Consider the following 23,195-nt stretch of genomic DNA (forward strand, 5'->3'; position numbering starts at 1 on the left):
CGTTTCTCCTGATACTTTTTATTAATTTTTTTCAGTCAATTGCACGACGTAAATAAAGATAAAGTATGTGATTAATTTTTTAAAAATTGGAGAATACAAAAAAAAAATCAACATCACAAGAAAAAAGAAGAAAAAAAGGTAACATATATATTTATTTATTTATTCTGAATAAGAAAATCAAGTAAATTTGGAAGCCACTGCAATTCCCACTCCAACGGCAACACCAAAAACGCACAGCAGAGAAACCACACGAGCCCTAGCGAAGAGCGCGTCCAACTGCTTCGCGGTTTGGAGCGTGAGCGTGAGGATCTGCAACCTCCCTTGCTCCTCCATCTTCCTGAAGAACACAACCGGCTTCAGCGCGCGCCGCAGCATGAACGCCACCGAGAACGGAAACGCGAACGCCGCAAGACTCTGCACCGACACCTCCGTTAGGGGATCCGATTTCGTCAGGTACGTGATCCACGCGCCGAGAACGAGGTGGACCAGACCCATTGCAGCGAGCGCGTGGCTTAGCCTGTACATGTTCCTCATCATGGTTTCCAGAACCACGCGCGTCTCGGTCGCGAGCGGGGAGAGGTCTCGTTCCACTGTGGGGCCTTCGATCTCCTGATGCTTGAAGTTTGGGTTTTGGCTTGGGTACGGGCTTTGGGCTTGGGCTTGTGCTTGGCATGGGTCTGCTGTAGGCTTGCGGGCTTCATCGGATTCTGAAGAAGAAGAAGAGGAAAATTGCTTTGATGATGAGAGAAAGCTGAAGGGGATGAAGGGAGAGAGTGGATTTTGGGAGGGTTTGAAAATTGGGAAACTAGGGTTTTGGGAAAACGAAGTGATTGAAGAAGATGAAGAAAAACGACAGGGTTTTAGGAGCGAGGAGGTTAAGGTTGACCTTAGTCTTCGCGAAATTATGGCGGCCATTAGAAAGTAGAATGAAGAGATTGTGATATCGGTGAAAGTGGAAAACTGAAAAACAAAATGTTCTTCTGGTTTTCTGAATTTCGTTTTCTTCTTCGTTGTGTACTCAACAACAGTGAAGATAAACAGTAGCAAGTGGGTTAATTACATTTTAAAAATGTTTAAAATTAATGAAAATGAGTTTGTGAAAAATTATTTAATTGCTAAAATATGTTTTTTTTTTTTTATGGAGTCTTTAAACAACTAAGTAGAAATTAATTAGAGTGTGAGTTTTATAAAAAATTTCCATTTTAGTTATATTTGTGTAGGAGTAACATTTAAACTAGAATTTAATTATGATATTGAGGTATCATAACAAATGACAATTAGAAAGTCTTAAAATGCGAAAAAGGTGGTAAATATAGGAGATAAAAAAAGTTACAAATAATTTTTATTAAAAAAATATGATTGTTCATTTAACATGAATGAAAAAAAAATCAAATAAACTTTGTAGCAATGCAGAAATTACTTAAACACACAACCCTATGCGTGTTGCTTAATGACAGAGAGAGAAGATGTTAGATTATTACTTTATTATTTAAGTCAAAGTTAATTTATATAGAAAGATCATTTGTTAACCCAGAATCATTAATTATTAAATTTTATCAATTATGGTTCTACTAAAATGAAATATGTTTGTGGTCTTGTATGACATTAAAAAGATTATAAGTTTACTAAAAGAAAAATATAAGATGAAAAGAATAGAAAAAAGTTACAAAAATTTAAAAGTAAAAAAAAGAAGTGAAGGATGACATATTTTAATACACATTTTATTAAGTAATAATCTTAAAGTTTGTATTTATTTTAAAAGGCAAAGTAATAATGACCTTAAAGAATTAAAAAAAATAAAGTACACTTGTAAACATAAAGAAAATATTAAACATAAAATATTAAATAGATATAGATATGTTTAAAATTTTAAAAGTACAGAATCTAAAATAAAGTAATCAAATTAAATTAAATATGAAATGATGAAATTAAATGTCAAAATAAAGCAAATATGAAATTATGAAATTAATGCTACATTAAATCAAATATAAAATTATGAAATTAAATATTAAATTAAGTTATTAAATAATTTACATAAATTAATTATATTATATAATATAATTAATTGATGGAAAATAGTTAATGTTATTTTAAAATGAATTATAAAATTTAAGCCTAAATTATATATTACATTAAATATTATATGTGAAATTATCTCACAAAACCACTATTCTTCTATTTTCTCAGTTGTCTATTGTCTATCATCTATTATACAATAACCACTTTAAAAATCTTATTAAGAAAAACTTAAAGACTTAAACCGAATGACTTAAGACCTTCATTGAACTTGAGAAAATCCAAATGTCTACATTAATAACCTTTAAATAATAATTTTGAGTAACATGAATGAAAAAAAAAAATATAAATTGTAAGTTGCTAGTTGAGACTTATCTCGATAACCTCTCGTCTACCCTTGTTATGCTTAATCATCACAACTTTAGTATTATAAATAATTATTACAAACAAATATAATTGACACACTTAAAATAGTTGAAAATATGATATAAAACTTGTAAAAAAAAGTTGACAATATAATACAAAATTATGATCATAGACCATTTTAAAAATCCGGGTTATTTTGTGAAGTCCCCTATTTCTCTGATTTATCTTCTTTTCCAAAGTTTAAGTGCACCAGCTCACCCACACTGAACAAAAACACTTCCCCACCAGCTTTCTCTTAAGTTCTCCACCTCATAACCCCTCTACAATCTCCATAATTCTAATTCTTCTTCTTCTGCAAATCAGTTTCTGGAAAAGAAGCCCCTGCAGAGCTCCCAGTTGACTTCACTTCCAACTTCCTTCCTCACAGTAAGTCAATCCTCACATGTCTAATTCTGTTTGACTCTGAATTCGAAATTCTGCTTCTATTATGGGATTAATCAGGTGTTTCTCCTCTCCCTGTGTTATAATGACTAAATTCTCTAGGTTGAATTGAGGTTTTGTGCCCTCATTGTTGAGGAGGTGTCTTACCAAGCTCAAACATCATAAAAAGGTAAGGGAAGCTAACCATTATCCTAAAATTAGTATGGAAATCTGTTCTAATGACTTTGGATTGCATGTTTGAGTGTTGAATTGATGTTTGAACTGCATAATTGGGTGTGTGTTGAATTGTGCAAGGATTCTAGGTTCCTACATGTGAGAACAGGTTCGTAATCTAGTATTTTCGCCTAGGCGAGTGGCTCTCGCCTGAGCGAAAACACTAGAAAACCCATCCATGTTCCTGTGCGAAACCTCGCCTAAGCGAGCTGAGGTCGCTTGAGCGAGAGACACTCTCGTCCAAGCGAACCAGCTTAGCCTGAGCGAGAGTTCGCCCATATTTTTATTTTGCCCACGGTTAGAGCCTCACTCAGGCGAGATTGACTCGCCTAAGCGACATGGCCTCTCGCCTGGGCTAGATTTTCTAGCTTGAGCGAGAACTACTGCAGTGGGGTGCTTGATGTTCTATTTTAAAGGATGCAATTATATGTTTAAATATGATCTTGTGCAATTAACCTTTTATATGCTTGGAATGTCATTGCTAATATTGTGAGTGGTGAATTGGATGAATATGAATTAAGAGAAGTTGTGGTTGAAATAGAATTTCAAGGGAAATTCAGATGAGTATGTTAATGTGTGTAAGGACGTGAGGACTTCGTATTGGTTGGTATACTGAAACTCCAATAATCATTCACGCTCAGATAGAGCAGAATGGATTATGTCATGAGGAGTAGCAGGAGGTCCTAGTCTTTGGACTTGATCAAGTCTTATATGCGAAAGGGACTTACCCTGGGAGTGGTCGGGTGATAACCCCTTGCGCCCAAACTCTGCAGAGTTTGGGGACCACCACAGGTGCATGCCACCAAGAGATCCAACGTCACTTACACACATCCGGATATTGAGTCTAGAGTCATGTAATTGAGCTTTCTTTGTGATGATATTTATACTGTGAACTGCATGATTTCTCTTATTTCAGTTAGCTTACCATTTCTTGTCTATGTTGTTTTCCTTGTGTGTTTCTTTTGCAATGATCACCTACCTTTGGTGTGAGCAGAGAAGAATCCAGATGAAGACACCCCTCTCCTAGACAGAAGTTGATCTTTTGCTTGAAAATTTGGTAGTGGCTTTTGGGTTAGGTTCTTATGAGTTTTGAGTTGTGTAGACTAATTCTTCCTTGTATAGACTGCACTGGTTGATAGGGACTTATATGGTTATTTGTGGATGATTGTATCAGCACTCTATAAGAGTTTATTTTCACTATCTGCCTTGTCTAATCATAATATAATATTTTATTTAGTAGCGTGAAAACTATTAAATAGGATGTTACAATTTTTATGAAGTTTATATATTTAATTTCTATTATTATATTATAATTTTTCATTTAATGTATAATATTTAACATATAAAAATATTAGTTTTATTTTTAATAGAGAAATATTAAATTTAGTATTCATTGCTAATATATAACCGAGAAACATATGTTTTAGTATATAATGCTTCTTGAAATAAAGATTAAAACATTTTTTTATTACATATAATTACTAAATTTGTCATAATTTTTAAATTTTAAAAAAATATATATATATAAATTAATAATCAATTTAAGTATAATTTTAATTTTATATATTTTAAATTGTCAATTAGTTAAATTTATGCTAAATTTGTTATTCTCATTTTTGTCAATAAGTGTCAAATTGGTCTTTTAAAAGCAATGATGAAATTGAATCACTTATAAAAAATTAGAACCAAATTGAAACGAAAAAAAAAAAAAACATGAAGATCAACTTGACACTTTTTGATAAAAACAATGACCAAAAGAGTACTTTAACCTTAAATTTGTGATAAATTAAAAAAAATTAAAATGAACACAAAAAGATAAAAAATACAAAAGTTTAACGCTTTTTAAATCTAGAGATATCTTTCTCTTAATAAATGTATAAAACTAATTGTACTATATGGGCAGGTCGGTACGTTATGGCCAACCAATTGAGTCAACGGGAGGTGATCAAAGAGATTACTTTGAAGAAGATTTTTAGAGATGTTATCGACTTGCTGGTTCGCGCACACCTTGAACCAATGGAAAATTGTGTGTTTGTTTGCACCTTACTCACTTTCTCAGTCATTGTAAGCTTGACTGAGAATTACAATTTGGATCACACGGCTTCGTCCCTAGTTTCTCAATGACCGTCAGCTTGACTTATATTTAATATTTGGGCTGCACAACTCCGTTAAATAGATACGCCCTCGGCACAGAGGGCATGCTAATCTTCTTTATATGGTTCCTCTAAATAAGTGCACCTTAGTTTGGTCAGTTATGCTAAACGGACAAGTCTATTTGGAAGTCAGATGATCTCCCAAATAAGTACAGACATGTTGGTAATCAGGATTACATAGGATTTGACTGTGATTAGGTCAACTCTAATCAAAGGTCTATGAAAACTATAAATACAAGTCAAATATATAATTGTTGAGAGTTTTTATCATTTATTAATTATAATATTTATTGCTTTTATCTATTAATCTGCTGATTTTAGTATCAAAACACCTTTACCATGTATTCACAAATCGATCACCAATCAAAAACACCACACTAAAAGTAAACATGAAGGACTTGAAAATTATTTAACTAGATGTCATGTACATAAAATACTCACATTTAGTACATTAATCATTCTCGAGAAGAAAATGTCCCAACAACAAATTTGTCACTTTCTGTGTTAACTTGTCTTTCCGTAGTCTTTAAGTAAATCTTTAATAAATTTCAATCATAATAATAACAACTTAGGACTACACTATCGTTAAATACAAGTTATTAAATATTAAATTATGAATCACTTAATAACCTCATTTATCAATTAAATTTCCTTACATTCAGTTCATTTTTTCTCATTTAATTACAATAAGTTTAAGAATTTTCAAAAGATTAAATATGTTTTTTCTCTCCACACCGTTATAAAAAGATGAATTTTGTATAAAATTAAATTATAAATTATTTCGTTACTCAACTTAATGAAAATTAGGTGATATGTCTTTTTTTAACAACCCACGTGTAAACTAATTTTCATTTCCATATGACAAACAAACTTCTTTCATAATAAATTATAAATTATGATATAATCTTCAAACACTAGAAAATATATTTTACTTAACTTTTATAAGGATAGAAATTTAATTTTAAAATAAACATAAATATTTATAATAGCTTGAAAAAAAAGACATTTAATCTATTTTTATTAAAGCATATCCCTAATTTCTCATCATCTCCAAAACACTATTCGTATATAGTCACTTTAAAATCATAAACAATTTTTAACTTCCAAATATATTTATTTGGTATCATCAACTACATTTATTATTATTTTTAGAACTTGTAGATAACATTTGGAATTTCCAAAAAACATTTTCCTAAACCCAAATGAAGAACATAAAAGGTGTGGAAAAGAGGTGAAATGTGTGGTTAAGATAATATCAAAAAGAGAAAGAAAGAAAGAAGGTAAGAGAATTCATGTCTGCAATGAACGTGCACAGTGAAGAATGATTAATGGCCAAACGTGTCACTTTCAACTATAACTTTCTATCAGTGCATAGAAAAGCTGAATTTGTAGCAAAGACTAATGAGAGCAAGAGAGAAGAAGGTCTGAGAAAATGGAAGAAAGCAAAGGAAGAGTGTGTGTAACAGGAGGAACAGGTTTCATCGGTTCATGGATTATCAAGACCCTCCTTCAAGAAGGTTACTCTGTTAACACCACAGTGAGGCACAATCCAGGTAATAATAATACAAAAGCTGAGACATGCTGAATTTTTTCCATAATCAGAAGAACATTCTCTTTCTTTCCATCATAAACTTTTTATGTTATAGGTTTTCAAATCAAATGCCACATTGTTCTTAGTTGTTTTCTGAACTTAATTTGACCATATATACTGAATATTCATATTGATTCCCTGATAACCATTTGGTATGAATTACATAGTAGATATCATATCACTTTATAAATTGGTTTTCTGGAGTTGAATTAAGTTTAGAATACATTTCTATGATATGTTGAAAGGTGTGTCGGAGATTCCACGTTAACTAGAAATAAGACAATCTTATAGTATATAAGTGAGTGCAAACTTTGTCTCAGTAAGATTTAAAGTAAATTTTTTAACACCAGACATTTTTGCTGAAGGTGGAAGAGTTTTTACTTGTTTTTGGCATTTAATTTCAAGGAATTGTGCGTGTGATCTTTGTTGAAATTGATATTTAGTACGTTTCTAACATGTTCCTTTTGGAACTGCCAAAGAAACAGCATTCTAGGTTGATTTGAGTAAGTTTGGCTCCAATGTAAAAGAAACAACAACACTCTTATAATCTCTACAAGGTTCTTCTTCATTTGATTTGATTCACCAAACCAAAGCTGTGATTTTGATGTTTAAAACAAAGCAGAACAGAAGAAAGATGTCAGCTTTCTCACCAGCTTACCAGGAGCATCTCAAAGGCTGAAAATTCTGAGTGCTGATCTCAGAAATCCAGAAAGCTTCAGTGCAGCCATTGAAGGGTGTGTTGGAGTGTTCCATGTTGCTACCCCAGTTGACTTTGAACAGAGAGAAGCAGAAGAGGTAGTGACCAAAAGATCCATTGATGGTGCAGTTGGGATTTTGAAGGCATGCCTGAACTGCAAGAGTGTGAAAAGAGTTGTTTACACCTCTAGTGCCTCTGCTGTGGTTTTCAATGGCAGAGAAGAACAAGTGATGGATGAAAGCTCTTGGACTGATGTGGATCTTCTCAGAGCTTCAAAGCCATTTGCATGGTCTTATGCAGTTTCAAAGACACTGACAGAGAAGGCAGTGCTTGAATTTGGAGAACAAAATGGCTTGGATGTTGTCACACTAATTCCAACTTTTGTTTTTGGACCCTTCATTAGTCCAAAGCTTCCTGGCTCTGTTCATGCTTCATTGAAATTTGCATTTGGTTAGTGATGCAATTTGATTCTCCTGTTTATCTAAGAGCGTCCTATTTTCTATGGTTGTTCAACTCAATAGTTATGAACACAATCTCTAAATTTTGATGCGAAATTGAAACTTGTTTCTGTCTCAAACTTTAATACAGCTTGTTTTCCAAACATTAAAATGAATGAATATAGTTCTCTCGACTAAACTAGATTAAATTTCTTTGACATGTCATTCATTTTTTAAGTTTTAGAACCAAAATGTATCAAAGTTTAAGACAGAAACAAGTTCCAATGTCGTGTCAAAATTTAGAGACTATGAACATATCTGACCATTAATATATACAAGGAAATTTATGCAGGAGAAAAAACTACATTTGGTTCCCTCCTTGAGATTCCTATGGTACATATGGATGATGTGGCTAGAGCACATATATTTCTGCTGGAGAATGAAAATCCAAAAGGGAGGTATAATTGTTCAAAATGTTTGGTTACTTATGAAACAATCTCTGAACTTGTTTCTGCCAAATACCCAGAATTTAAGCCAGAGACAGTAGAGTGAGTTTCTGTTGAACTTCATGCTGTTACACATTTAACATTCTTCTTGATTTGAGTATTTTCTTTTTCTTTGATTTCATTGCAACAAGTATTTGGTTAGTTGTTTATTTCTTGTAGCTGTTTCAGCAGAAGAGAAGGTATGAAGTTACCAGATTTATCATCAAAGAAGCTCACAGATGCTGGATTTGTGTTCAAGTATGGAGTTGAGGAGATGCTTGATGATGCAATTCAATGCTGCAAGGAAAAAGGGATTTCTCTTAAGGAATAATATGTACCTTTTTATGTCATATATGAGGATGGTTATCCATAAATATGCTACCATCTGAAAAATATGATCGATCTTGAAAAGGATAATGATATTTTGACTACTAAATTTTGATAACTTTTTCTTATAACATGAGGTGTCATCTTCTAAGTGGTTTTGGAATATTGAAAATGAGAAAATGGAAATATGAAAAACCACTTAAAAAACACCTAAGTTTATAAGAGAAAGTTATAAAAATTTAGTAGTCAAACAATTATTTTTCATTTGAAAAATGGTTCATGTTTGGACATTATGCTTTTGGGATCATAATAGTGCTGTAATTTTGACAAATTTATGTTCATATGTTTCGTTGAAGTATTAGAGTTGTGGAGTTTTCAAAGAGGTTTGCAAGATGAACATATTTTGTGGAAAAATCATTTTTTTTTATTCAGAAAAACATGTTTTGTAGAGAAGCACTTGAATGTTTTTTCTTTGAATAGTATGTGGTATTACGTTTCTCTTACACTATTTAAATACTCCTTTGCAAAACATTTTTTCTAAATTAATATAAAGGGTATTAACACAAATAAAAATAGCTCCAGACCCCATTTGGGATGAAAGAGAGATATTTTAAATTTTATGTTCAAAACTGTTTGGCAAAAGAAAAAACTGGTTAAAACAAATTCAGATATTTTAATCATATATTAAAATAGAGAATAACCTTACAATTTCACCATATCAGTTTATTTACTTTTGCATGTTAATCAAATCACTCTATTTTCTTGAAAGTTATCTGAACTATTTATAGACTGTATTTTAAAATTAGAAGTGAACAAAATAAATATTTTATGATAAATGTTATTTTAGTGATATAAACTTTGGATATTTGGCATCTCATGTGTCGTTTTGTGTTGCAAGTGGCAATGACAACAATCCAACACAACACTGTTATCACTCTTTGCCCTCAGAAACATAATCCTTCTGAACTCTGAAGAAGAACACACTTTTTTTTTCTGCTGGTTACTTCCCTCTTTCATTTCTTACATCTGGCAAGTAAAATCAAAAGGGTGAATCTGAATGGTTGTTTTTGCTCTAAGTTTCTGTCAAAGTTCACTTTTTTGCAAGCCATCATTTCAGATCAGGTGCTGCTCACAGTCTCAGAACAAAGCAGGAACATCCCATTTTCAAACCAAGAAAAAGTGTTTGAGATGCAACACCCTTTACTCAGACCAAGATAATTCTCCTCTTTCTTGCTCCTTCCACGGCCACACCAATGGTATTTGTAATATGTGCATATCACTTTCTTTAGTTATGCAGAAAAATTAGGACAAAAAGACTTACATTCAGATTACTTTGGTGTTTTTATTATACTTTTCTCTGGTTAGAATTACCTTTTTAACTTGATTAACTTTGTAATAAAGGTTTACACTAAAGTCCACTGTGTGTTTTGAAGTAAAACTTCATATCTAATTAGGAAATAACACCAAAAGATAATCCTGTTCGATATCTTACGTGTTGATTAGAGATAAGATGAGTTGAGTTTACAATATGCGTAAGTCGTTACAAACTTTACAAGTTAATTTTGTGAGATTAAGTTAGACTTAAGTCTATTACTTAACATGATATCAGAATTAAGGATTATAGTCTATCTTAATAAGATTTCTTGTTTGTTCGACCTAATGTGTCGCTCGTTATCGGGAGATTTGTTATTGTTTCTTGGACCTATCGTGTGGATGTTGTTACGAATTCAAGTATGAATCTAAGTTCTACATTGAATAGAAATGAAAAAGTAGAGTACCATATAAGGATCAAGGTCCATAAACTCATCGCTGATTTTGGGTTAAAAGTGGTGTCAATACCTTATATGATTGGGCTCAAGTCTTATTGGTGTTGTGAGGTTTAACTAATGATTATTGTTACCTGTGTAATGTTGTAGGAGATAAAGGTCTGTTTTCATTGGCTCCACCACACCAAGGAATTGATGGGGATTGGAGTGAAAAATCTGGAGTAATTGTGTACAAATGGAATGAGAAGAATAACAGACCAAACACTGGGCGTGCGAATTGGAAGAAAAGATGGAGTTGCTGTGGTGAGTATGATGAGAATGCTCCACCTTGTAGACATGGCAGCCATGTTTCCTATGATGATGGTTTCACCTTGTACTAGCTATAACAAATTTGCAGAAAAAACCCTACGAAATATTAACAATACTATTAGTGTGATTTTATTACCTGAGATGTTTCTCACAGAGGTGTTAACAGAGTAACCATCTTGAAGGAGGGTCTTGATAATCCATGAAGCAAGAAAACCAGTTCCTCTTGTTACACAAACTGCTTTCTTCCATTTTCTCATGTTTTTTCTCTTCCTCTTATGAGTGTTCAATGTGCCATTAATTGATAAGTACTATGACTACACTCTTAATCCCCACCATACAGTATTTTGGAAATAAACAAGAGGTTGTCTATATTTAAATATTGTCATTGAAATTTATTAGATTAGTTTTTTTTCTTTAAACAAGTTATACAATATAACCTCACATATGATATCTAATTCTAGATTTGACTTTAGAATTTAAAAAAGAAAATTGTGTGTTATTTTGTCCACATCATTGACGTGATTATTGTTATCATATTATCATTAGCTTACAAACATACCTTTAAACTATGTTAACATGATAAATAATTTTTACATTTAAAATAAAAGCATGAAAATTAATTTAAAAAAAAATTTAGTGAAAAACTAAAAACATTAAAACTTACTATTAAAAACTACGGGTGACAATGTGGGTTTAGCCTGGCAGGCCGGCCCACCAAAGAAATGCGGGACGGGCCAAGATAATGAACCTACTAGCCTACAGTAGCCTGGCTTGCAAAAGTTTGTAGCCCGCACGGGCCGACATGCAGAAAAAAAAAATTGAAAAAATTGCCCTTGCACTTGTGTATATCAGTTACTTTCCTTCTGGACTTTTGTATGAACGTTCCAAATTCTTGTATGATTGAGTATTATGTATTTTTGAAAGTGCTAAGATTTGAAGAATATATCAATACATTGTGTATGTCAAAATACGAATATGAATATGATGAAAATATTGAATTATCAATTTATCATCCAACTCCTCCTAAAGTCTTTGCTTAATTTTGTGAACTTGATAAAGTTTCCCAATTTGTTGAATATTGAAAACTTTATGATAAGAATTAAAAAAAAAGGCAAACCGGGCATGACTTTTTAGCCTGAGTTAAAAATGTAGAGCGGGTCAGGCTAGTTGCAAGCCAAATGCATGTCGAGCCTAAATGGTGAGGCCGAACCGCATTATCACCCCTACTAAAACTTATGTTGAGTAGGCTATATATTAAAATATTCGTTTAATGTTAACAATTTAATTTAGTATTATATTTTGATTGCTAAGACTCTTTAATTATTTATTTCAACCGTTTGTAGTATTTAAAGGGTAATGCGTGTACGTGTGTCTTTTTCATCTTTTTATGATAATACAAAATAATAAACTTATTATTATTATTATAATTATGAAATTAAATATAAATAATTTTATTATAAATAGAGTTTATAACATTCCATTTTAATTGAATAAAATCACTAAAATAAGATATTATAAGTTTGATAACCCAAAATAGTTAATACAATAGTTAACATAAAGTATAAGTACAATCATTCCAAAATAAATAATCATACATTAACAGAAGAAGATTTTCTATCCTATAGCTTAGGCTGCGGATCCTATTACATCTCGTGGTGCATTCACTTTTGCATCATCTCATGCTCACACCAATTAATGGTGATCATCGAGAAGAAGAAATACACAAACAACAAATGACACAAACAAAGTGAGGGTAAGCAAAATATAAATTTAAACATACATAATTTAACTTCATATATAAAATGTCCACACAATAAGATATCGAACCCAACTTAACAGTTCATTGTTCCAAAATCACAATGCAATCTCATCAACACATACAAACATAAGCTAGACTCAACTATCCAGATTTATGCATCAATTTGGACATAAGAAGCCTTGCACATGTCATAAAACCTCTTAGTGGATTGCAACAAAGACTTTGGTTCCACCTAACCTAACAAACTGATAAAATTCCTCTAGACATGGTAAGTCAACTTATGGAATCGCCAAATGAGGGGTCTCACCCCTAATACCGCTATAAGAAACTCTTTCAACTCTCACCACCTATACTACAACACTCTTTGTGAGTTTGTAAGCGTAGTAGAGTATATGATGACTTCTGACCAACACATGTCCCTAGTCAATGCATACTACTAAACCAATAAGGATTTGTGTTTCTTCCTTAGAAGGCAAAACCCCAAACAATCATACAATTCAAAATTGTTCTCATTCCATTCCATTGATCAACTTTCACTCTCTTAAAGCCATCATACTTCCTTAGAATACAATTTACAATTCTTTTCACTAACCTCTCCACTCCATACATTACTTGATATCATAATATAACCTTTCCAATTGAAATTACAAATATTATAACAAAACTCCACAATCATACATAGCTCATCACACCAAAACACACAACAACAATGTTACTCAACCATTCATCATTCATAACACAAGTAACATGCATTCTTTACATTTCACATCACACATTTCATATATATATATATATATATATATATATATATATATATGTATATATATATATATATATGTATATATATGTATATATATATATATGTATATATATACATATATGTATATGTATATATATATATATATACATATATATATATGTATATACATATATGTATATACATATATATATGTATATATATGTATATATATACATATACATATATGTATATATATATGTATATATATATATATATATATATATATATATATATATATATATATATATATATATATATATATATATATATATATATATACTCTAAAAGATGTACATCACCGAAATGGTTCATATGCTTTCATTGAATCCCAATTCTCACACAAGTATATAAAGATACAAAATGACCAATTGACAACATTGGTACAATTGTTTAGGACTTTATAAATAAATTGAAGCTTTTATAAAACTCTAGAAATTATGTTCTTTTATTCAAATTAAAGACAATTGACTAAAGAATAAAATGCAAAAAGAATCAACCCAATTGGGTAACTATGAAAAAAGTTATGCACCAAACAAGCAATAAAAATAGAAAATGTTAACAACCTAAACTACGGGAACATTACACAAAAAATTGCTCTAACTACAGGCCTTCAATTAAAGATCCCTAAGGTCAAAATAAAGAATTATACATTTAGGACTTGTTGTCAAAAGTTTAGCTAAATTCGACAGTTAATGAAACGATAATCAAATTTTCCCGAGATGACTCAGAGTTGGAAAACCCAACTCGTCCAATGAGAGGATTGCTCACCCAACAAGATTTTCCCTATACCAAAGTCCATTTTGGCAATCGCTACTCGCGCAACGAGATATAGGCTTGTCTAGCGAGTTTGTATAATTCAGAAACTCAAAATCTTGCAATTGTGAGAGTGCCAACCCATCTAATAATCATCTCATGTCTCAAAGCCATACAAACATAATTTGAGTGGTATTATGTACCTAACCCATTATCCTCTCATACATATACATTACAATTGTCATTTGAGATTATTTATTATTATGTATATTTCTTGACTTGTTTTAATATGATATAATTTATCTCACAAAAAATATAACATTATATTTTTTACGATCATATTAATGATATAATCAATAATATTTATTGTTTATGATATTTTTTTATTTCCCTCATAAATAAATGTTTATATAAAATAAAAATAAAATTTAGTAATTTTAAGCAAATAAGTATTTCTGACTAAAAATATTTTATAAAAGCATCGCATGTCTAAATATATAAACTCCACTTCTTAATATAGTATAATAATCATCAAATACTATCCTAACAAGATCTAAATTGAATATTCATATTGATAGAAATTGAATATTCCATATTGGTTTCTCATAAACCGTGGCAAATCTTAGTATAGGCATAGGAGGCTTTGGCCCCTGTATGAAATTGGTAAGTGTACCAAATCGCACAACTAATACAGTGGACAAGTCCAAATATCGTTCCTATGAAAACTAATATGATTTAAAATAATGGATTGTTTACTAATCAAGGGTACAATTAATAAATCATGGTAGATATAAGAAAATAAATTCACAAATAAAAATAAAGACTTAGTAAAAAATTTTCATAATGGAAACAATGAACTTGTTTTCGAAAAGTATAAGATAAAAGCTTCACCGACATTGGGTTTCATGATTCCTTTCAAAGTAAAAACAACAAACAATATATTTCTATTTTCGTCTCCCACATTCACATCTTTTGTAACTCACCTCGATTTTGTCGCAGACAAGCCTAAACTTGAATAATAAAAACTCTGTCTAAAAATTTTTACTATTAAGTTTGCATTAATGAACTATATGTTGATGTTTAAGAATGACGAATGACCATAACTATGTCTAGCATGTGAAATCAATTAGCTTTTTTATCCTACTCAGGTTTCCCAAACTATCTTTTGGATCGGCCGGTAATCCCAAATATGCACCATATATAGAACATGCAAGTTGGAGATCATAATTAGGTTTCCCAAACATTTTTTTTTATCAGTTGGTACTCTCGCATGTACAAAATTCATAGACTATGTAGTTAAAACTAGCATAAAACATAAGAGATGATGGAAAATAATTATATTGAATGTAGAATCCACAGAGAAGAATTAAGAATATGTTACACCCAACCCCCATAAATGAGGGAGTTAGCTACTCCTAGACATCTTGAATACTAGATTGATGATAAAATTGAATGTCTTTGACCTTCAGAATGTCGCTCTATTGTCAAAATTATTTAAATCAAGTTTCTTTATCTCCATGTGTGTGTTTTTTACCTTTGTTAGACCCTCAATTTATAGATTTTTCCAAACGCACATCTCGCTGAACGAATTAAGCATGATTCATTGGGCGAATTAGGCATGATTCATTAGGCGAGTGGTCCTTCATTGGGCGAATAGCGTGAAACTGAATTGGGCTTGCAACTTGGTACTTGATTTTGTACTGAAATCTTCTGTCGGATTTTTTTTTTATCTTCTAGAACTCTATATTTTCGAATTACTTTTCAATTCTTTTGACTTGTAGTTGGGTAACCAAATTTGTGGATAACTGATATTGTTGATAATCTTTGATTATTCAATATTTCACTCCCCAAAACATGAGATTTTCACTTATTTGCAAAATATAACCCAAACATTTATCTTTTCCATTTTTATTGAATAAAACTTGAAATATCAAATAAAATCCAAAACTAAAATAACAATTAAAATAAAATCATGATAATGTTAATTATCAGTTCCTAATTTTTTTATATAAATTAATATATAATTTTAAATATTTATGTCAAATTTGATATATTTTTTATATTTGACACCTCTTATATACACCTATATAAAGATTTTGGTACTTCCTGAATATTTGTTGAAGATCTATACTCCTCGTAAATGAACTACCTTTTGGCATTTAATTTTTAGAATTTGTGCATTTGATCATTGAATTTTTGGGAATTTCATTGAGATTTTCCATTCTCAGATAAGTTGATGTTAGATAGTGTTAGTAACTTTAACATCTATGTTATATTGACATATCAAAGTTCGTAAATCAATAAGTTGTATGTGGCTATATAACAATACATGAAACCAAATTGAAAATTAGAACATTCCAACTTGGCAATAAGTTGTATGTGGCTATTGTCACTAACTTTTTGGCAAATTGTATGCAAAAAGTTGGCTATCTTTCTTAGAGAAATCTTTTGCTTACAGAGGAAAAAAAATATAATACACTGTCATACATATATATGCATGAGCACACTCAACCCAAACCAGGTACACTTTAATGTAACCTTTTTCAGATCATTTCACTTTTCAGATATTACTTCAACATTTTAATAACATCTATACTATATATAGTGAATTCTAATATTTGATACAACCATGTACTTAATGAGAGCTTTTTAGACGATAATATTATTTTTTAGTTAATATGTGAAGTGTTAATAGTTTTTACCACTTTCGATATATTAGCTTGTTATATGAAAAACAAAATACCTTTTGAAAAGTGACTTGTTTATTAGACAATTATACTAATTTTTAAATAATATATAAAATATTAACAATAAATCTACACCAAATACACTTTTAGCTGAAATCCCAAACAAGTTAAAATAATTTTGGACATATAGAATTTAGGGTGTGTTTGATAGAGAAAAAAAAAGTATAAGAAAAACAAGTAGGTATTAATTAAGTAAGGAAAATCAATATAATATTAACAAAAGTTGTTCGGGAGGAGAGAGAACAAATAAAAACTATTTTTCTTTTTATATTACTTGGTTTTAGCTATTTAACACGATTTGAAATTTAATTATTATTACTTACTTTTTATTATAATATTATTATTATTATTATACAAAATGTTGCAAACAAAACAGAAAAAAAGGAATGAGAGGAAACATAATCGATGGAAAAATTTTCAACGCAACTCTCATTTATTTCTCGATTTCTGTGCAGAAATAGTTTAATATAAGTTTCACATATATTATTTAAAATATTTTTTCCTACATATTTTTTCTATCTGTTACAGTTTTATGAACATTTATCATGAATATTCATTTTTTTATTATGTCATTATACATCCTATAAATTTATCAATTTTATGATCTTTCTAGATGTATATTTATAGTATTCTGTAAATAAATATCTTCCATTAAACAAAATACTTTCTCTCATTTTCACTTTTTTATTCTACTCTCTACCGTTATCAAAACTGTTAGATATATACGATGTCATCAGAACTAATTACACCATGTTCTTCAATCAATCAACATAAATGATGTTTTGTTTTTCAATGTAACAACACATTTTATCTTAGTATAAACAACTTATGCTCCAACCTAATACTTATATCAGAACTCTGGATATACACACTTCTTTTTTCTGAACCTTGATGCTGCCATTGCAGGTGCTTAATGTTCTGATATTCATAAAATATTATCTGCATAACTTAAAGTTGAACAATGTATGAAGAGTTGTCTTGTAAAATGTGTATAGTAAAATCACAAACAAATTAATATAAAAAATATATTCCAAGAAAGTAGTTTGCAATACCATGGTGATTTTGCTCATTTGGAATTCTACACAAACCCTAGACTCTGAAATGTACAATGAACATTTATATGTTTATATTCTCAAGATTGGTGTATTAACTGTGTTTAAGCATGACATGAAGAAAAAGGAAAGAAAGGAGGATCATAATTAAAAAAGTACATATTCTGCTAATTAAAATGAAGGTAGCAAGCAACCCACATGATTATGGAAAAATAAAACTGAAAAAGAAGAAAAGTAGAAGACACTAGGTCAAGTCTATTACAAACATGCATGTGATGAAACTGGATATATAACAACAGTTCACCCTTTTATGTGTTTTTTTTTTCTTCTTTTTTTTCCTTTTTCTGAGTTTCATATTGAATGTTCTCCATCATGTTCAATCTCAGAAGCTGCTTCATCTTCTTCTTGCAAGCAATCAATGCCAAAGGCACCATGGCCATAGCCAAAGGCCTTGATGTGATCTTTTAGGGACCTTTTGTGTTTGAAATCAGAGCCACACAAGCAATACCATATTTTTCCACAGTTCTTCTCATGTGTTCTCCAATCACCTTTCACTGCAAATGCTTTGCTGCACTTTCTGCACATGTAGGGTTTTATGCCATGCTTTCTCTTGTAGTGTGTTTGAAGAGTTCTGAAATCCTTCAGAGGCCTTGCTCTTGGGTGGTCAATGTTGTGCTTGCAACCTGCTGCACAACAAAAGCATGGAAGCCTCAGCATAGCTGTTGGCTGTGTTCCTTTCAGAGAATCTGGCCCCTTTCTGTATTGAGATCCATGCCCCCACATATGCATCTGAAAATCAAGTTAACACCGATGTTATCCGTTAACTGTGTTAGAAATCTCACATCGATCAAAAATATACAAATTCAGTTTTATAAGATCGAGTTAGACTTGTTGAAATGGGAAACTTATAATCAAAAGGTTCTAATTTGCTTTCAATTACTTCGTATACAAATAGGAGTTCTAAACCAGTTGTTATGCAGAAAGAGAAATTAAGGTGCATGTACAATATTTGGGTTTTGCTGAACATAAACATAGATGCATATATCACAGTCCCTGGAAAATAATTGATTATAGAAAATTCAACTCATAAAAAATTGAAGACAGGTACATGAACCATGATTAACTCTTCTGGCTTCTCTCATATTCACATGCAGATTTGGAAGGGCGTAGGGCGTGTATGCAAGATAAAAGTAAAAAGCAAGTTGAAAATTTAAAAGGGAAGAAGCAAAATTAATTAATTTTTAATTTTGCACAAGAAGATGACAAGTTAATTAGTACTAAGTCAAAGTTCGTACCCCTTTTACAAAAAGGTTATAACTTGTTCAGATTTCAAGATATGTTTTCTGAATATTACACACTTTCATTAAGACATGTGATCAGGAAATGATCTCATCAGAAGAACAAGTGAATCAATAATATAACAAGTTTTTTTAATTTTTAATTTTTTTTTCTCTTTTTTACCGTTTGCAGTGCTTTGAAAAGGCTGTGGTAAGTTTCACAGGCTTTTGACGAGGAACATCTGAATCCTGAGAGAAGCATTGATATTAATAATTTGTTTTTACTTTCCATTCATTTGCACTTTGCAGTCTGGCGCAGCACAGTGTTCTAGGCGACATAAAAGCAGAAGAAGCAAAGAGTTTTCAAAGAAAACAAGAAATTAATTAAGGTACTGAGATCGAGACCAAACAGTGTTGTTGATCAGAAAACAAAGAACAAAAAACAAAAGAAGACCATGCAAAAGGGCTGCATAGAGGAAAACAAAAATGATGAAACACACCGATCTGATATTCAATGTCAAAAAAGCTTTGAGAAAACAAAAAAATTCATGAAGAAGATTATTACAGCGTACCTGAAGATTATTGTATCTGTTGAAGGTTTTTGAGCACACAGGACAAGGGAACTGTGTAGGACCAATGAGAATCTGTGAAGGGGTGGGAATCCAATACTGACCCTTGTTCAATCTATCCAAAGGGTGCTCAGAAATCATGTTCACTTCCTCTTTCTCACCCATTTCCATACAGGTTGAGGACACCCTAGATGACCCCAGATCAGAAGAAGTATCCATTCTGGGAAGCCCTATGTGTAGGGCAACAGTCACAGTTTCTTCATCACCACCATTGTTCTCCACCACCTTCTCCTCTTCTCTCTCTTCTTCTTCCACAACAACATTTGGTGAGCCTTCATTTTCTTGAAGCTCTTCACTTGTTGTGAGGCTTATCTTGTTGATGAGAGGAAGAGCCTCTATGAGAGGAGGAGAAGAAGGAGAAGGAGAAGGAGGAGGAACTGATGCATATGTATATGCATATGAAGATGAAAAAGATGAAGAAGAAGAAGATGAGGCTCCTTGTAATTGAATTCCAAATCTGTTTGAGTAATTTGAAAGAGGGTGGTAGGGTTGAAAAGAGGAAGAAGAAGAAGAAGAAGAAGAAGAGTAGTGAGGATGGAAGAGCATGAAGTTGAACCATTCATTGAACATGTTGTTGGACTTAGGATCTGTCATAGTGAGTGAATGATGTTTGATGTGGGAGAAATTAAGGAAAAAATTGGTGTGATGTGTATAAGAAAGAAGAAGCATATATGAGAGTGTGTGCAAGAGAAAGAGAGAGAGAGAAAATGTGGATGTTATGTGGTGGAAGAGAGAGGCATATAAGTAAGTTTTTGAAGGTAAAAGGATTAGAAAGCCAAAGTGTAGGGAAAGTGAAGAAATTACCCCCTGCAAGGCAATTAAAGGCGAAAGGGAAAGGCAAAGGTGGAGTCAGAGATTAGACTTGCAGTTTGTCTCCCAGGAGATAGAGTTTGTGTTTCTTACAACACCACCACACACATACACATACATAAACCTTTACACACAACTTTCTATTGCTACCATTTTTAACTCTCATCAAACATTATTCACTCCATTCACTCAAACACTTTTTATTGCATCATTAAATATGTTTTTAGTGCATGAACTTGGATGCGAGCAGTTCGAAATTTTAGTATATTTTGGTTCTCAAATTTTAACAAATGAATGAATGATTTTTAAATGATACAAATAAATCATATGTTATAATGAAATGGTCTGATGTGTCAAAAAAAATTAACGTAATTAAGTTAAAAATATTATAAATGTATATTCATTTATTTTTAAAATTTAAAAACAAAAATATATTAAAGTTTCGGACATGGATGAATTTCAATTTTTTCATCAAAGTTTTAGAACTAAAAAAATATTTAATCCTTATCTAAAGTCTACCAAAAGATGATTGACTTGGTTACCTATATTGATGGGTTTTTTTATCAAAGAAATTCATTAAGGAGACATTATAAAATGTGACACGAGCCCAATTTATATATGAAATTTACATAATTTTTAATCGAATTTATAAATGTTATATATATATATATTTAAATTATTTTTATTTGTGAAACTTAGATTCACACTTAAATTATTCTCTACTTACATGTTATATATCTCACTTCATATACTTCAAAATTATAATTTTTACTTTATGTACACACTATTTTTAATCTTCATTAGCCCATGAGTTTAAATTAAAAAAAAATTAAAAGGGAGAAAGAATTAAAGGAGATAAAATGGTTTAGAATGAGTTTTGTAAAAAACCCTAACTAGATGTCATAGAGAATAAAATAAATGATTTATAAATACAAAAAACAAAAGATAAAATTTACAATCATAAATATTAAGTAATAACTTTTCTATAAATTATCACTAATTGTTGTCTACCCATATTTAATATATTTTTTGATCATATGTTTCCATATAATATATTATACATGAGCTTTTAAAAAAAAAAGAGTTCTCCTAAATAAATACTTGAACTTTTAGAAAAATTAACCCTTTTGTTTTATAATATATCCCTCGTAATAGTAAGTAACATGAGAATATCCTTATTTATTGTTTGGGTTAGTGTGTTTAGAAGGCATTGTTTGATTTTGCACACATAATGATGATGTTAATTCTACCATTCTCTCGGTCAACAAAATATCAAATGCATACTATTGGTTTTGGCGTCTCAGTTTCCTTTGAAAGTTTCGAAATCTGTTCTATTTCTCAACTTTTAACATTTTCTCATGCATGTGATTTTTTTTTTTTGGAATGATAACATACCTTTCTCTCACTGCGGAACACACTAACTAGCAACGATTTCAAATTTTTAGCAAATACAAATTTGAATACCCTTTATTTTTAATAGAGTTAGTTGAAACTTGCAAGTTAATCCGGAGGTTTGGACTGGGTTGGGTTGAATTTTTTTTACAAATTTTAATACAAATTGATTTTTGATTCGGCTCATCTAGAATCCGACTCACCTGGATTGAATTCGTGGTAAGTCGGGTTGGCTCACCAACCCACAAATAAAGAGTCACACAATTTTTTGTTGAGTTGGATTTTGTATTTGGATGATGTTAGGTTGTTTTTTTAGCCAACACATAGATAATTTGTATTAAAGTTTATTTAAAATTTAATTAGAATTATAATCTAGTTTTGACACACAAAAAAATATTTTTTTAATTAAGTGAGCCCGTGGGCGAATCCGTTTAACCCACCAACTTATATTTGTGATTTTGACTGGTTAATAAGTAAGCTGCATTGGATTGGTTCATTAAGTGATCAACCCGTAGTGGGTTAGATCGAGTTATCTGTTTTGACAACTCTAATTTTTAAGAAGAAAGTAGGTTTGAAAAAAAAAATGAAAGAAAAGTAGAATGTGTTTGGTGGAAGAAATAAATAAAAAGGTTTAACCTTTTGTTTATACAAATTATACATCATGATTCAAAATATATAGTAAAAAATACAAACACATTATGTATTAGCCTAGGTTTATACAAATTATACATCATGATTCAAAATATATAGTAAAAAATACAAACACATTATGTATTAGCCTAGGTTTCTACAATGTTGTTTTTGTTTGAGGTTCAATTTGTAATTTCAAATCAAACTTTATGTATTTTTGGAAATAGTTGTATATTTATACAGATTAATTACTGATAGAAAAACTAATATATACCTAGAAATTGAAAGATAGAAAAAGAAGTATAATTATAAATAATAGGTTAAATACTTTTATCATTATATTATCACTTTCACCCTATTAATATGGTACACGACTCTTGCTTTCTCTTTTAGTATTTTATGTTACATGGTTTAATTATACATGTATATAGTTTTTTTCCATATATCCGAAATACTTTTAGATTTTATTACTCAAGATTGAACAAATTAAACATATATTTCTAGGCATAAAGTACAAGAGTACATTTCTCTTGGTCACTTTTATTT

General features: G+C 30.7%; 4 protein-coding genes across 6 annotated transcripts; 2 read left to right on the top strand and 2 right to left on the bottom strand.

Annotated features, from left to right (window-relative positions):
- Positions 1-49: 49 nt before the first annotated feature.
- LOC114168789 lies at positions 50-1,072 on the bottom strand. The gene has a single exon (XM_028053736.1). It carries the CDS (start codon positions 913-915, stop codon positions 178-180), a length of 738 nt encoding a protein of 245 aa, XP_027909537.1. The 5' UTR covers positions 916-1,072; the 3' UTR covers positions 50-177.
- Positions 1,073-6,447: 5,375 nt separating this feature from the next.
- Positions 6,448-9,082, top strand: LOC114168813 (vestitone reductase-like). 3 transcript variants are annotated; one of them, XM_028053770.1, is made up of 4 exons: positions 6,448-6,742; positions 7,403-7,927; positions 8,267-8,462; positions 8,580-9,082. In XM_028053770.1, the coding sequence occupies exons 1-4, from the start codon at positions 6,622-6,624 to the stop codon at positions 8,728-8,730; spliced, it is 993 nt and encodes a 330-aa protein (XP_027909571.1). In that variant the 5' UTR covers positions 6,448-6,621; the 3' UTR covers positions 8,731-9,082. The 3 variants fall into 3 exon arrangements, with proteins under 3 accessions (XP_027909571.1, XP_027909573.1, XP_027909572.1); XM_028053772.1 differs by having other exon boundaries at positions 6,450-6,742; positions 8,592-9,082; XM_028053771.1 differs by having other exon boundaries at positions 6,450-6,742; positions 8,589-8,842.
- A 558-nt stretch (positions 9,083-9,640) lies between these two features.
- On the top strand, positions 9,641-10,997 carry LOC114168814. The gene is made up of 2 exons (XM_028053773.1): positions 9,641-9,982; positions 10,643-10,997. The coding sequence occupies exons 1-2, from the start codon at positions 9,784-9,786 to the stop codon at positions 10,870-10,872; spliced, it is 429 nt and encodes a 142-aa protein (XP_027909574.1). The 5' UTR covers positions 9,641-9,783; the 3' UTR covers positions 10,873-10,997.
- Positions 10,998-18,058: 7,061 nt separating this feature from the next.
- LOC114169129 (zinc finger protein WIP2-like) lies at positions 18,059-20,619 on the bottom strand. The gene is made up of 2 exons (XM_028054169.1): positions 19,761-20,619; positions 18,059-18,700 (listed from the first exon to the last, which is right to left on the bottom strand). Exons 1-2 carry the CDS (start codon positions 20,484-20,486, stop codon positions 18,263-18,265), a joined length of 1,164 nt encoding a protein of 387 aa, XP_027909970.1. The 5' UTR covers positions 20,487-20,619; the 3' UTR covers positions 18,059-18,262.
- Between the last annotated feature and the right edge of the window lie 2,576 nt (positions 20,620-23,195).

This window comes from Vigna unguiculata, chromosome 11, assembly GCF_004118075.2.
Source record: "Vigna unguiculata cultivar IT97K-499-35 chromosome 11, ASM411807v1, whole genome shotgun sequence".
Taxonomy (NCBI): Eukaryota; Viridiplantae; Streptophyta; class Magnoliopsida; order Fabales; family Fabaceae; genus Vigna; species Vigna unguiculata.